The 16,395-nt window shown below is 51.1% G+C and overlaps 1 protein-coding gene across 1 annotated transcript; it reads right to left on the reverse strand.

Moving 5' to 3' along the window:
• Positions 1–1,315: 1,315 nt before the first annotated feature.
• On the reverse strand, positions 1,316–16,068 carry Hmx (H6 family homeobox). The gene is made up of 4 exons (XM_037233903.1): positions 15,838–16,068; positions 6,110–6,282; positions 1,930–2,268; positions 1,316–1,344 (listed from the first exon to the last, which is right to left on the reverse strand). The coding sequence occupies exons 1-4, from the start codon at positions 16,038–16,040 to the stop codon at positions 1,316–1,318; spliced, it is 744 nt and encodes a 247-aa protein (XP_037089798.1). The 5' UTR covers positions 16,041–16,068.
• Positions 16,069–16,395: the final 327 nt, after the last annotated feature.

The raw sequence follows: 16,395 nt of genomic DNA on the forward strand, positions 1-16,395 counted from the left end.
GTGTGGAGGCCACAATGGTGCTGGTGTGGAGGCCGCAGTGGTGCTAGTGTGGAGTCCATAGTGGTACTGGTGTGGAGGCCGTTGGTGTACTGGTGTGAAGGCCGCAAGTGGTGCTGGTGTGGGGCCGTTGGTGTGCTGGTGTGAAGGCCGCAGTGGTGCTGGTGTGGAGACTGCAGTGGTGCTCTGCTCCGGCATCAAGCTCGCTCGTTACTCTCTTTCTTGAGAAGTTGCCGCCGCGGTGAGCTGTATGAGCCAGGCGGCACTGACGTGGGTCGACACTGACTGACGCAGCACCGGTGGGTAGGCTCTCGGTGGAAAATCACAGCTGAGAGATGCCTTCAAATATGGATTTAGATGATTGACCAGCCAAAATGAGTAGAAACTGACACTGCAAGCTTGTGCTACTTGTTCAAGGCTACACATTGCAGCAGCTAATAAAAGCAACATGTGTTGTAGAAACAAATGAATGAAAAGAGCTGCTGCAGTACGTAAGGCATCATCTCCTCAACCCTGCTTCCATGACGAACTTTAAAGCTGCGTTTCTTTCAACCACATTCGTACTAAAATGTATTGTTCTAGAAATAAACACTTTAGAGGAATGATTTTATTGGTTAACAAATACAACCATGCGATGACATTCAAAACTGTGACATATGTATACGTGTGAACATTGAGAAGGTAATAACAATTTACACAGGTGACGAACATATGCGATGAAGTTGTGTAGCACTGACGGAGTTACTTCCTACGCAAAAATTAAATGTGCTAATCAAAAGCAATTCGGCATACAAAGCAATCTCAGATACTCAGAAAAAATTGGTGGAAAGCTTAGTCTTATTCAGCCGGCCCCCCTGAAAGCTTAGAATTACAGCAGCACAAAAGCAAAGCAACGCCTCTGAGAAACGTTTTCTCCCAATGTGGAAGTTCTTATATTACCCAAATCTGTCGCTCTGACTAGAATACCGTCTGCCAAGTGTAGATACACCACCAAACAGATGATTTTGTCCACCATAATTTGAATGCAGACCTGAATAACATTTTCTGTAAAAAGTTCATCAATCAATCCTCCACGGGGAGGAAAACGCATCATCTGTAAAAATGGGATGACAGCAAGCGAGGACAACATGATAAAACTATTCCGTTATCCTGATCACTAGGCTATTAACCCAAAATCTAAAGGATTCCTGCACAACGCTCACTCACAAGATATTTTCGGGTGCGCTCCTGTTCTGTGCACCATCAGCGTAAGACAACGCCACTCCGATGTGCCAAACATCCAACAACATCCATAGGTACCCGATTCTGACTAGATGACTCATGGCTCACACGGGCCTCCGCTGACCGCTGTCAGGAGCACACGGGCTCGGAACTCCAGCACGGGCTTGCGAGAGACGGGAATATTGCAACACAGAGCCTGCTCAGACGAGGCCAGCACCCAGCCTGCCGAGCTCGAGCTGGGTCCCTCACCGGCCGCTCCCGCCGCCGGATCCTTTCCAGCGGCGATCCTGCCCGCAGACTTCGAACAAGGTGTGCAGGCATTTGTGAGTGTGTCGACGTGCGACCGGGCGGCCCGTCCGCTGCAGATCGGACCAGCGTGCTGTTCGCCGCCCGCCGCCGGAGCCGAGGGGCCTCGCTGTCCCCCCGCCCCCCCCCCCCCCCCCGCCGCTCCTCCCTCGGTCGCCGGCGCCACCCGCCGCCGAGCCCGAAGAGGGCGCGCCGCGGCCGGTACGGCTCCTTCGGCGCGCGAAGCCGCTCAGACCAGACTGGGCAGCGATGGTCGACAGGTGGGCGTGTAGGGCGAGGCCTGCGGGTAGAAGAGCGGGGCGTACCCGCCGAGCCCGGGCGGCGCCGGCGGCGGCTGCGACTGACTGCTCGAGCTCGGCGGATCGCCGCCGGCGCCGCCGCCCGCTCCGCCGCCGCCGCCGCTGCCGCCCTTACCTGCGGCGCCTTCGTGGTACAAGATGGGTACGCGCACCAGCCGCTGCGCCGCGTGCGCCATGTTGGCCGCCTCCAACTCGGCCGCCAGCTGGCGCTTCCATTTGTTGCGCCTGTTCTGGAACCAGATCTTGACCTGCGTCTCGGTCAGGTGGAGTGAGGCGGCCAGGCCGGCGCGCTCCGAGCTGGAGAGGTAGCGTTTCATATCGAACGTCGACTCAAGCTGGAACACCTGGCTGCGCGAGAACACGGTGCGCGTCTTCTTCTTACGCCGGTCCTTGCCGTCGCGCTGATCGTCGCCGCCGCGGTCGTCGGCGTCGTCAGCGGCGTCGATAGGTGCCGCCGCCGCCGACACGGGAGACTTGCGGTCGGCGGCCGCCGGCGACGACGGCTCTGTCGACAGAGACCGGGCGCCGTCAGGCAGCGGATAGGGCCAGACAGTAGGGAACGGTGTCGCTGTCATAGCAACCAACGTGCCTGGTGATTTCATCTCTAGTGGCAAATTTAGAGTTATGGCAACGAGATTTGCGGTAGCTCATATAAACGAAGAAACGCTCATAACTGAGACGCAGCTTAAGAGCAATCTCCTGGTTTCTGAACCGATCGCCCGACTTGAATCAAAGGCTCTCCACTGATAGAACACGACATGTACGGCGCTTTATCGCGTAGATCAGTGTCCACAATATGGGCAAATCAAAACGCCGTTTTCAAAATTTCAGTTATCACGGCCTCCTGCACCGTAGGCGCTGGAGCCCTAAACACAAAGGTGCACAAGAGGCTCGATTCTTTAACATCACAACCTATCCTTTGTTTTTACGCGCAAAACACTTTGTTAGAGGCTGAGGACAAAGAGACCCTGCTGATAGCACGGCGTCCAGCCTGTCTGCATATCTCTCCTAGATTAACGTCACTCAAAAATTTTTCGGCGCGCCTCCTGCACTACGCCTACGTCGCGCACGTCATTATACCAGATATCCCACCATCATGTATCGCATGCCTTCCACCGGCACACAGAATAACAGCGCCCTCCCCACGGACACGATCCATACCGCTAATTACAGAGCGAGCGGGGCCGCCGCCAGTCGGCGGCTTTCTCGTGTGACGCGCCGGCGCGGCCGCCCTGATCGCCACGCCCGTTAGTCAGAGTGGCGCGGCGCGGCGTTTTTGTGGCGCGTCGCGGCCTCACCGCCGCCAGCCGCGGCTATGCGGCGCTGCCGCACGCGCCGTCGCTATGTTTTACGGGGGCGGCGCGGCGGGGCGCGCGTGTCGGCCGTCCGCCGCCGCCGCCATCGACGCATCGACGTCGGCGGGAGCGGCGGCGAGCGCCGGGGACGCGCCGTTGTTTATTCGACAGATTCGAGGAGCCGGGATTAATCTAAAACCAGACGGGCAAATTTTACGGCCTCCCTCATTAAAGACCATATTAAATTCCCATTCAGGGCTTTTAACATCATGTGGGGGCCGATGGCTTTTTGATAGAGATGATAATCACGCTTCTATAGGGAGGTGCTTCTCTATCGGGGATAAAGGTTCGGAACGAATTAATCTGGAGCCGCGGCGCGGCGCCGGGGGCCGAGCACGCTCGCCATTCACGACGAAACCTCACTGCCAATACCGGCGCTGTGATTAGTGGTCAGAGCCATTCAGCAGGCGGCCGACTGGCGGGCGATATTATCACTGCTCTGCTAGCGTTCGTAATCACGCCTCTTGGCCGCGTATTTCCGCACATGCGTGGCGGAACAGCGGTGGTGGAGAAACAGTCGGAGTACGAAATGGAGGTCCCTGTAGACCTGGTTTGAACGTAAAGGGAATCCTCCGCAGGTATGGGACGAAGGTGCGCTTTTACTAGCACGTTCCTCTCACGTCTGCCGAAGTCCGCTTTGTCCATCACATCACCACATACCACATCCACTTCGTCACACTTTCCCAGTCGTTTGCAAACGTATAAGCATCATGAGAATACAAGTGTTCTAGACACTATCCAAAAGTTGCGATTTCTGACGATTCATTTAACCACGCTTCTGTGGGAGCAGGCCGTTCAACCCCCACGGTTACTTCATCAGGGCCTTCTGAGCTGTGCAAGGTTGAGCCACCGAAAACTCCTATCTCCTAATTTCCAACCACATTCTGCCTACCCTTCCGGCCGACGCGCAAAATTTCAGGGCCGCAGTTTTTAGATGACATCTGGAGATGGATTTCAAGTGGCATGTTTTTCATTACGTGTGTTTATGAGGCGTGCATAAAGCCCGTTTACGCCTCGCGGACTGGTTGCAGAGTCTATTACAGATTCTGTAGCCGTCAGCTGTTGTGGACTGGAGATACCACATTAAGATACTGCAGACCCGCAAAGCGCGGGTAAAGGGCTCAAACACGGCGCCTCTAGTCCAAAACAGCTGATTGACTGCAGAATCTGTAGCAGATTCTGCATCCAGTTCGCAAGATGTGAACGGGTCTTTAAGGACAAAAACAGGGGCATTGCTTGTTACATAGTGCGAAGTTTACTTTTTTCGCAAGTCTGTCCTCACAGGACGTGTAGTGACAGATGATGGAAAGATTACAAATGAGACAACAAAAGTTGTCGTTGCATGTTATGTACAGCATAAGTGTGGGCTTGCGCGTACGAAATAAAGCGATATCTAGCACAAATGATCGAGATTTATCCACACCCTATCGTTACATCATGCTACAAACATAACGAAGCTTACTCTTCTGTCATTCTGGCATGTTCAAGTGCATGAATACACTTTGATAAGAGATGTCTGCGGCAGGGCTTGCGCCACGAGTTTTGAGTTCGAGGGGCAGGATTTTCCAGGGGCCTCCCGGAAAAATTGGGACCTATTCACAGGGAGGGGGGGGGGGGGGGCGGTCCATGCAATGTCGTATCCAAAGGGGAGGGGTACCGACGACAAAATGTCCCTTATCAAGCTGTTTCATGTGCATATCCAAGTAACTCAATGTCGACAATTAACAAATATAGAATGGGAGCCTTCTTATTATCAAACAAAGGGTCTCGCTAGGTTACAACGGGCTCTCCTGTCTAATAAAAGAGCATCCCAATGTATAGAGGAGCCTTATAATGCAGAATAGGATGTTTACATCTCACGAGAGGGGCCTCCAGATTTTGTCAAGGGGCCTCACTTTCCCAAAACAGAGCATCCCGATCCGGAACCGCCGCCGTCTGATGCATGATAGGGGCCTGCTGTTCCAGAAATGTGACCTGAATATGGAGAGTGCCTTCTGAACCAGAGCTGACCCCCTTTGTTTGGAAAATGGGCCACACGAGACAGCAAAAGGGCCGCCTTAACGCCATATTTGGCCTCCTAGCCTAGAACATTGGCTACCGTATTCATAAAGATGACCCCAATACTCAGAAAACGGGTCTCTGGATCCAGCGAAGTGTGTTCTGAGCCCGATTTATTACTGTCTAGCCCAGTTATGGGGGCATGCTTCATATTAATTTCGGTACGCTACGTGTAGCTACCATGCCTGTGGTTCGGAAAAAGGGTCTTCCAATTTTCTTTGAGGGAGAGGGGGGGGGGGGGCAAAAACATAGCCTTACTTTTGGCCTGCCGGCATTGGGGGTCAACTACACCATTCCTCCGGTAGCCCCCGTTCTGTGAGACGCACTGGATATCGCATTTAAAGCGCCAATTCGTCTTCGAGTCTATATCTCTTTTGACGTGAACGTTGACGGACCGTGCATGGACCCGCGCCCACTGAGCCCCCGTTAGCCGGCGCTGCTGCGTATCCGTCTGCCGAAGGGCTCGAGGGCCGCCCGCCAGCCATGATTGCCATCACCGGCCTTCGGCATTGCATGCGGACAAAGCCGTTCAAGTAGACCGGCTGGTGGGAGGGTCGGTCGCTCAAGACCTCGCCGGCTGATTGGCGGCCGCATTAATCTGATGAGTAGCCGAGAGAGCGTATTTATATCTGGAGCCAGCCATTGACCGCGTCGTCATGGAAAGGCGGATAGGCGCGCTCAATGTTCAGCTACGCCGAAGGTCAGTGGAAGGTCATTAGAAGAGCGGGGCTTTTGGGCAGCACCGGAAGAGTACATGACATATGAATGGTGTCACATCAGTGGTGACAGTAGTGCTGTGAAATCAGCTCAAACAATCACGACAGGACGTATTTGCTCGTACAGCCAGAAGTTGTAGCTTGTTTTGATTCTCACCTGGCGAGTGGGAGTGCAGGGCCAGCCGAGCCTGGTGCACGGGCGGCGGCTGGGCCGGCACGTGACCGGTCGGGGGCCACACGGCCTGCCATGCGAACGGCTTGCCGAGCACATCACAGCCGGCCAGGTACGGGTAGCGCGCCGCCAGCGAGCCCAGCTGCAGGAACCCGAACCTGTCGACGGGACGGCCGGGTCACGTCACGGCAGGGCCGAGTAACTTCACGGCCGCGTCACGTCACAGCAGCGTCACGCCACGCCACGGCCACGCCACGTCAGAGCCGCTTCACGTCGCGTCACGGCTGCGTCGCGTCACGTCACGGCCGCATCACGGCACGGCACGGTCGTGTCACGTCACGGCCGCGTCACGTCACGTCACGGCCGCATCACGGCACGGCACGGTCGTGTCACGTCACGGCCGCGTCACGTCACGTCACGGCCGCATCACGGCACAGCACGGTCGTGTCACGTCACGGCCGCGTCACGTCACAGCCGCGTCACGTCAAGGCCGCGCCAGATGACGGTCGCGCTGGCACAACAGGCCATGTGCACAGCACAGCACAGCACTGCACAGCCGCCAGCGACAAGGCGGCGCGCCCATTGGTGGTGCGCTGCTGAAATGATGGGATCCGGGAACCAGAAGCGGGCGTTTACAAAAGAGGCCATAGAAACGAGGATCCAGGGTGTCGTTTTCAAAAAGGTCAGTCGGTAGCAGGGACCAGCGCTGGGAACCAAGCTCATTTCTCTCTGCTGTGCGCGACCACCTTCAATGAATTCAATTACATATGCTCGAGAAGCATTTGAACACAAAATAAAAACTGTTTATCACATGACTGGTTTTGTTCGGCATTAACGCCTTGCTAACTCTCTAAGGTGTGCTTCACATTAATGCGGTGCAGAGTGATGTCGGCTTAACACCGTCCTGTAAGCGCAATACCTTCCCTGCAATGCGACGCTTCAAGAACTTAAAGAAGCGCGACATTATGTAATTGCTATGCACATCTATTGCACTACCTGAGGATGTTTAACCCGCAAGCTATCTTTGGCTCCATCTTTGTACACCCTAATAGCATGGTTTTCTCTGTACGTGTGCTGCGAAGTTCGCTACTGATGCTTACTGTAACATGCTAGAGATCTTCACTTGTTCAACTGAAAGAGTAAACCGATCGATTGGAAGCAGCCTCAAAGCTTTGTAACATAGCGGAGCTTGGTATGCTATTAGAGGTCTAAGTATCGCGGCCTGCTCTGAAGTGGGGCACGTCCCGAATTCTGAGCAGAGCAGTGCAGCCCATTTGAAGCAAAGCAGTCCGGTCTGCTTGAAGCAGAGCAGTGCGGTCTATTTGAAGCGTGCTCTAAGGAAAGTGTGTCGATCAGACCAAATAGTGCCCTCCGTCCCTCTCTCTGTTAGATTTTGACTTGGTGAATGCTTAAACTGCTTCCCGTTCGGCAACGCCATGCGCTAGCTTAAATGTTCTACGATGAGACACCTAACTGTATGCAGCCTAAACACAGTACAGTGTCTCCCAAACACAGCGGCGTGCTCAACAATGCAGTAGGCAATTACACCGAATAATTTCCGTGGTAAAAGCCCATCGTACCTCAAGTGCTGTGTAAACTTACATTCTCCATAGATTCCACTCATTTCAGAAAATTGAAATAGAACAAAACAAAAAAGAAACAAAACAATACACAGAACAAACAAACTCTTGAAGTGTAACCATTCTGGCTCGGCTGGACACGTTTTCAATTGCACCGGGTCCAAGTTAATACATGCGCAGTACTGGGTTACAAATCGTTTAAAACGTCGAATTTGGGAAATTACCTGTGTCTAGTGGCTTTCAGGCAAGGTGCGAACAGCGCATAAACATGACGTGCATGTAAAATGCTCGGTTCGGTTAGGTTAAAGATGATTCAGCCCATGCAGACCATTCAAGAGCTGTAGATTGAATGAGAGAGATAAAATAGATAACACCACAATCATCCTGCCTTGACCACAGACCCAACGCTTACGCGCAGGAAATCCAGACGCGTAATGGACGGGGATCGGCCGGTGCTCATAAGGTGGTGGAAGCAGGGTCAGCTCGTGGCCCCCGTGTAATGGACGGGACTCGGCTGGTGCTCAGGAGGTACTGGGAGCAGGGGCAGCTCGAGGTCGCTCCCTTCGATGTGTGGGTGCGAAAGGTTCTGGGTTTTGGCGAGAGATGCAGCGATAGTGGCATATGGGTGTCACGCCAGCAATTCAAACACAAGCGGATCTTGCGGATCTTGCGGACAAGCGGATCTTAAACACAAGATCTTGACCAACGCAGGTGTAGCCAATCACATCTCCGTCGAAAAAGTTCAAAATGTTCCTTTTCTGGACGATGCTCCACATGCGTCGCATGCAAACAATGCTTAGTATCACGATTAAGGGAGCTGATCTCAACGTAAAAAAGACATCGAAGCTTCAACTGTTTCACGTGGAAATGAAATGCGGGCATTGGCTAACATATGAGCATGGATAAAGAATCAGGGAAAAAACGAGTAAGATCACTCAAAGTACGTCCCGATGGCTCAGTATGCTAGAGCCAGATCCCTTCATGGACTGCATTTTTATGTTGCGGTCCAGTGCAGTCCGGATAGTCCAGATCTAATCCGTTCGCCAATCCGCTTTTCCCAGACTTTCAGTCTAATCCGGTCCGGTCCGCCTTACCCGAACATATTATGAAACGAACTCGTGCCATTCCGCTTCCGCTAGAGGTCAGGTGACGGCAGAGGGCAGGACGGGCCGCGCCGAGCATAGCGGCACGTTTAACTTTCGCCGCCAAATTCTGCCGGTGGCCTGTTATTGCTCGATCAGATGGCAGGGCCAGGGCTCACACAACAAGCACTGCTTAGTGTGAGCTGTGATTCCAGAAGTCCACCGGTTGAAAAGCTTAGAGTTAAATTTTAAAACAAGAAAAACAAAGCATGCGCTGCGCCTGCCGGACTCGTCGGTCCCAATGTGGCTGGGCAAGAGCAGATCCTTGCAAAAGCATGAAACTAACTAGCTGGTTTAAACCCGTATTACGGGTAGCAGCATGAAAGAAAAACAAAAACATCAACAGTGGTAGGAGACAAGGGCGGGGAGTGTTTTCATTTCCTGTTGTTCGGTCATATTACATTTGCCGTCTCACCCTCACTTTTAAAAGTTTTTGAAACAAAGCTTGCTCCGGCGATCAGCAAAACCGTAGCACACCTCAGCTAGGAAGTAGCATCTGTGGTCCATGGAGGGGAAAATGCTTTAACAGTCAACGTGCTCCCAGATAAGTTCAAATCTGCTAACTTACTAGTAGCATATCCAACGTCTGGCAGCTTACAAAGGTCTTGTCACGCCCCTGAGAAACCTGCACAATGGCATCCAAGTGCCCTCCGCACACAAAAGCCCCTTCATTACAGCACTCTGAGACTTGGGAACTTACAGTCACACATATGCTGCCCTTCTTTTAACATTTCCGAGAGCTTTGCAGTCAGTGAATGTAGGTGTATGGTTTGATCAAGACACGCTACCCCAACCGGTCCGGCCGGTTGGCACGAGATTGATCAGATATCGACCATTTCGATCGATGTATAACAAAGACAGACTATGGGCACGTTTGCCTACATTGTCGTTATATCACGCTATCACTTTTCATTGACTATGTCATCCCCTTTGATAAGCTATGTTAGGCGGGGTGTGCTGTATACGGTTTTCAGCGGAATGTCTCGTGACTGCCCAGCTGTTTGGCTGTGAAGGCTATCCGAAGGGTGTGCGGCAGAATTCTTATGTCTCGTAAGGAAATTCACACACACTGAAAGAACAGTTTGAACGTTGAGATATTTGCTCCTTTCCCCAAACAGGTCGTGGACGTACATTGCGTGTCGGCTCCCCAATTCTGCCCCTCAACTCATTTGCCATCCATCCACACATTATCACAGCGGTTAAATGGCCAACAGAAGCACTGGACAAGCTTTGAGCATTTGTTCACAGCAAGCATATTGTCTCCGTAGCACACCTAATCACGGAAGCGTACTTCGCCGCCAGCGATGCCCGGTACGTATACTTTTTTCGTCCCTGTTTTATGGGATTTTCAGTCTCATCAAAAGTCGCCTAAATTCCATACAAAACACCATGCAGACCAGAGAAAAACATTCGACCGAAGTGATTATTCATCAAACATTCGTTAGGGTCCCGATGTTTGTGCCTGTCGTAAACTAGGCAGTCGTTTGCCACCAGCCAATCCACTCCACTGGTCGTGCCCTGTTTATTGGTACAATGTGAGCCCATTGGCCATTCTTCGTAAGTCACCTGCACAGACACTAATGTACTTAAAACCTGACTGCCAATCTGATTGTCAATCTGTAAATGCTGGCTGTCCAAGATACTCAGTGACAGCGCGCGTTCATACTTTGATTTACATCAGTGATCTTTCCAACAAAGCTCGGTCATGTACCTGTTTACGCCAACATTTATTTTAATTCGCACGCAGGCAACGAGCCGCTCTGTGTGATCCTCGACCGACAGTCCAATAACGAGTGATATTTTCTATATGATAAGAACACAAAGACCTGGAACTCACGCGCTCTACAGACCTGTATTTTCATGAGCACATAGCTAGGGCTGGAGAGGGCTCAGAAAAGCTGGTGTTGCAAAGCGAACGGAACGTTAACTGGTGGATCATTCGATGGAGAATGACAATTACCGACAGATCGGTAAATGCCGGTGTGGTTGCTGGCACATTTTTCACTCTGCAATCTCCGTCCATAAACATGGTCATAGTCAACGTCCATATTGGCATTCTTTTAAAAGTGAACAGCAGTTAGCGCGTCACGACTATTGTTCTCAGCTCAAATGATCGAACTAGTGATGGCATGGGTTTCGTACCGCGAGGAAGTTTACAATAGCCGAGGAACAACGGCTGACTTAGTTTGATGCCACAAAATGCTCAAAACGAGGCCGTGCGACATGTCCCATGCACTGTTCCACACATGAGCAATAGATGTTCCCCAATGGGGAGGGGATGATAGACATTTTTGGTAGTTTCTTTCAAGTCAACAACCATTATACTAATGTGACATTCTCGAAAAGTTTGCGGCCCAGCCCCCTGGCTCCTGGTTATCCCACCTCTAGTTTCATATATAATGTATTTCCAAGCTGCCGTTCAACGTGTTTCGAGCATTTTAAGACAAACCACACACCTATGAGGATGAAGAAAACTGCGAACCTGAGCAGTTGTACATTGACCCGCATTATTTCCTCGAGTAGATCAGAAATTTGGTAATATCCCTACACATATTAAAGACATTGCAACAAACCATCGACATTGCGCCACTGCGCGAGAGCCCACGGCTCCTCATTCACAAGTCCGAAAAACCACCTAGCTCCGTCTCTGAGGGACATCACTCCCTGTGCGAACAGGACCTAGATCCGCCTTCCCGAACTCACATGAACTCTAACGTCCCCCTTTAATGTATTTGTGCAATTTCATGCGGTCACCACATTTAAACCACAACGCACTTAACGCTGAAACGTCCCTTCTACCAACGTTACCGGTTGGAGCTCTGGGACCTGTCACTGGCAGTATCCTACACTCTAGAAGCCCTAGTTCAAAATTAGGACAGGCTTGCTGACCTTGTGGCAAAGGTCTAGATACGGGAATGGCTAACCTGTTGCCCTTCAGTGATGCGTAGAGTCAAACAAACGTTCACATGTAGCTTTAGCATAATGTTGGGACCAGACAGTAAACATTGCGTTGGTTAGTGACCGCGTCGAGGAATTTTGTGAGAGCTGGGGAGATGCATTGCTTTGACATGCTTCATTATTTTCCTCGGTTAGGGGCCGGGGCATAGCATTGCCCTTCCTTTTACCCAAAACTTGTCATTCCAGCACTTAGTTTCTTGCTTGCTTCACACAGTGCAATGGTATTTTCATTATCATCATTGGTAGTGTTCTGAACGGTCCAATTGTGCGTGTCTTACGCCTTTAGGTCACTGAAAGGTTGCGTAGTATTATGTTACCAGTTCATTTGGCCAAAATGAAACGAATTACTAAAACATGCCACAGATGAACCGTGTGCGCATTTGCTCAAACGCGTATAAGCATGTGCTAGATAATTTCATGTGTTCTACCATTTGATAGATCGCAAAGACCCGCGCTCTGGAGGAAAGTTATATTACGTGACTTTTCTAAAACGCCCGAGGCTATAACTTCCGAAAAGCTGCTCTTATTGGGCTCATTTTTTTCGGGAACACATGTGCACCATGAGATAACAACACAAATGCATTTTGCCCTTAAAAAGTTGGCCGATGTGAGAAACCAGACAATCCAACATGAAATCCACAGTTGGAGCGCTTTACCTGCGGTGACTCCTCCCCCGGTTCACACTACTTAGTTATGGTTGAGGTTCGTTCACACAAGGAACTGGACGCACCCGATTTTTTTACTTCGGTTTTACCTTAAGTGGGGCGAATATCGCGACACCAAAAATAACAAGTTCAGTCACAATGCATAATTAAGTACGGAAGCGTCTGTTTTGTCTCCGGTTTAATTCACCGCAGCGCCATGGCCTAGCTTGTTACCACGATGCCGATACCAGGATAAAGTTCATACCACTCAGAGAGCCGATCCCTAAACCATATTTGGAAGAAATAGGAAAGCGTTATCAGCATGAAAAAGATGTATACCACTCAGAGTAATTCTGTTAGCTCCCTATGAGTACGTCTGCATTTTTCCGGCGAGCCCAGCCTCTCTAAAGAGATAAGTCACGGCGAAACAAAGTTTTAAACTTTCGTTTTTACAGAACGGACAAAAACGATATCTAAAAATCAGGTTTACACCCTAAACAGTCCATAAATATGTAAATGTTTCATGTTTGCTCTTTGTCTTCGGCTTCCAGGCTATTTATTTGGCGGTGCTTATGCGACAGTAGCGCCGGTGCCGCGGATCCCTGCACATCCTGCGCTAAGGTCAAACTCTGCAGGGTTAGATTTCGCAGCGCAAAGAGGAGACTTCTGGTAAGCCGAAAGATGCCGAATAAACCTGCAGTGTGTGCCTTAACTTTTTATCCACGTGGTTGATTCCAAAGCGATTTATCTGGCAAGCACAGCCCCTTTAATTTAACGGGACGTTCGCAGGGTATCACAATGCAGTAACTTCCGCAGTGAACGCGTAGGATTAATTATCACCACAAAAAGACCATCAAACACATAGCATCATGACCACACAAAAAGCCATATCTATAGATATACGCCATAAAACCTGCCTGGGTAGTTATGGCGCAAACATGCAGCTATGTCGAAACTGAATAAAAAAATCAAAACCGGTGTATGATTCAAGCAGCTTTTACGTCGAGTATGGCCCACCCCATAAGCTTGCTGGGTCTGCAGGTAATCACAAGACGGCTGACTGAAAAGGTCTAACCAATTCGACACAATGCTTTAGGGCTTGGTTTTGTTGCTGCCGATGAGATGTGATTCATCTCATTCGCTGAGGTCTTGGTGAATGGAGATTGTGCCGGATTGCAATACAATATACAACGTATTTTTATGCAAAATGTCGGCAAGGGAAGGGCAGTATCTTGCCCTTATTTACGCAGTAAAAGAAGTCCGCAAGGAAATGCCGACAGGATAAATATTTTCAACCAGCACCTTGCCAACCTCAAACTATTGTACTGTTGCAGAATGTGAGTGAAAAGTAAGCGGGCTTGTTGATCGGGATCAGGAGCGATTTTCCGAGAACGAAAAAAGTGAGAGGGTAAGATCGATCACGGAATCCATAAAAGCCACGGCGTATTTTTCTGCATAATTCTTCCCTTCGTTCCTGGTATAGAAAACGAACTTGAGAAGCTTCTTCAATTCTTCGATTTTCCATATCAACTTAAGGATAAGCTAATGATCAGTGAAAACAATGAAATCTGCAGTGCTACACACTGGCTCCTCGTTGCTGATGTAACCCAAGATCCCCAGCTAATAAACCACACCTGGACCCCAGTTGAAGCCATATATGCTTGAGTTTAAAGTTTCGTTCTCATTCTTGCAGGTATGCCGCGGATGTTTGTGAAAGAAACAGACAATGCATTGAATAGCGCCTGTATTACATTAACTCCACATCCTGATGTTTCCATGTGGGTGGATGTGGAGGCGGTGGCGGCCACACTGACCAGCACCGCCCCGAACACACGCTACCTTGGCCAGAAGAACTGCCTGGGAATGTCATCTGACTTCGATCTCACGCCGCGCTGCCTTGGTCGTCCAAGCTGGTATGCTCACTTCTAAACACGGTATAGGTCATGCTGCCAAGGGACACGAGGCACCAGTGGGACATGTCTTTTTCGTTACGTGTGACTTAACCAGTGACTTTTGCAACCCCGTTTCCACACCTATGCGTAGCGAGAAGATGGCAGGGAACGGTTTCCTCGCCTACCCGCGCCGCAGCGGGCGGAAAGAAGACGCGCGAGTTCCGTCTCATCAGCTGTTATCTGCTATGATTCTATGGTTTGTAGGTAAAAGGCTGGCAGGTATTTCCCGACGCCCGGCCACGTCCAACATTCCGTTAACAGGTGGTATATCACAAAAGCAATGAAAACGTTCATGCTCAGAAAGGTTGCTGAATAATTACGTTAACGTTGGTGGATAAGCCATGCAAGCCTTTGAAATAAAACATACCCGTGGTAGCCATGAACCAGCATACTGGACAAATCTGATCAGCTCCGCTACCTGAGATGAATACAAAGCTCGCTTCTTGAGGATAAAATGATATCTGGCTTATTTTTTTGCAAATCAGACACGCCTAATCCTAATATCCATGTGTAGGGTAGGCATCGACCTAAAATGGACCACTCTGGCTGCCTCAATCATACTAGCCGAAGTGTAGTCGTGCCTAATACATGAATAAGCATGATAAGTTGGGATGCAACATTGCGATCCCCGTTATGTCCGGTTATCTAGGACATAACATTTGTGCTGTGTCAACTATGAAGGTCTATGGATTAAACCGAAATAATCTCGAAGGACAGCACCGTTAACTTCGGACATCGCATGAGCTTAATTTGACATATATGGATTTTTTATATATTCTGGAATGGCTCGAGCTTCAAGGTCTGAAATTTAGCACGAGGCCTAGGCACGTTGTCGAAGGAACCAGCCTCCATTACCGAAGCCTGCGTTGACTTTGGAAAGTTTCGTCTGCGACTCGGTTTTACTTTCCAGAAAAACGTTCATCACACTACGTGCCAAGGATTTATATCTATGGAAACGTATTTAGTGAAGTGACCGTCAGTTTCAGAAGATTCGCGTTTTATTTCAGCATCCCTCATCTTCAGAGGCAACGAATCCTTCCACAGCCAGATTAGAGCGCTGTAATTTTGCAACACGAAAGAGCCGAAGCCCGCCTGGGAGCTCGCCATGCCGAGCAGAGCGGTCCGTCCGCGAACACCGGCAACGTCCTCAGCGTCCATCGCCGCTCCGTTACTGACAGCTCAGAGGGAGAGAGAGAGAAAGAGAGAGAAGAGAGAGAGAGAGAGAGAGAGAGAGAGAGAGAGAGAGAGAGAGAGAGAGAGGAGAGAGAGAGAGAGAGAGAGAGAGAGAGAGAGAGAGAGAGAGAGAGAGAGAGAGAGAGAGAGAGAGAGAGAGAGAGAGAGAGAGAGAGAGGGAGAGAGAGAGAGAGAGAGGGAGAGAGGGAGAGAGAGAGAGAGAACAAGTCGTCGTCTCCAAAACGAGCCGACTGCTGGCCATACCTGGCGGCGGCGGCCGCATCCAGCAGCTTCTGCGTGTCATCCAGACGCTCGCGGACCGGGTCGGAGCGGCTGAGGATGTCCGTGATGCTGAACGACTTGCGCTCGGGTCGCGGACTGGCGGCGGGCGAGCGGCGGCCCGGCGACGGTGAACGGGACCCCAGCCGGCTGCCACTGGCACTGAGAGGGGAGCCCGGCGCTGACATGGCGACGTGACCGCTGCCGCCGGCGCTCGCACCGAAAGTAGCGCCGATCGGCGCCAGTTGTGCCAACCTTTTCTATTATCTCTCGATTGCCTCCGGTCGGCGCCGCTGTCTCCGCCCACTTTGGCCGGGCGGCGGAGATCGCCGGCCCAGGCTCCGCCCCCGATGATCACGACATTGATTGGCGGTAGAATGCCGCCCGCTGATTGGTCGCCGGCTAAAAGACGGCGGCTGGCGGTTAGCTCGTCGGATCGGCCGCTGCTGTAATTATGTCGAACAGAGCGCTTGTAATCGGGCCGAGGGCTGGCGGGTCGGCGGCCGATTCCGGCCGGTTTGAGAGGAGCTCGTCGATTCTCTA

This window comes from Pollicipes pollicipes, unplaced genomic scaffold (genome assembly GCF_011947565.3).
Source record: "Pollicipes pollicipes isolate AB1234 unplaced genomic scaffold, Ppol_2.1 Scaffold_7231;HRSCAF=8579_pilon_pilon_pilon, whole genome shotgun sequence".
Classification (NCBI taxonomy): Eukaryota; Metazoa; Arthropoda; class Thecostraca; order Pollicipedomorpha; family Pollicipedidae; genus Pollicipes; species Pollicipes pollicipes.

Excerpts from the sequence above, each read along its gene's own strand:
- Hmx (XM_037233903.1), bottom strand. The coding sequence starts at position 16,040 with ATGTCAGCGCCGGGCTCCCCTCTCAGTGCCAGTGGCAGCCGGCTGGGG. Across the intron at positions 2,269-6,109 it reads CCTGCACTCCCACTCGCCAG|TCGACGCCGCTGACGACGCC; the intron begins GTGAGAATCAAA and ends CGGCGGCACCTA. Across the intron at positions 1,345-1,929 it reads AGGCGCCGCAGGTAAGGGCG|CGGTCAGCGGAGGCCCGTGT; the intron begins GCAGCGGCGGCG and ends TGCTCCTGACAG.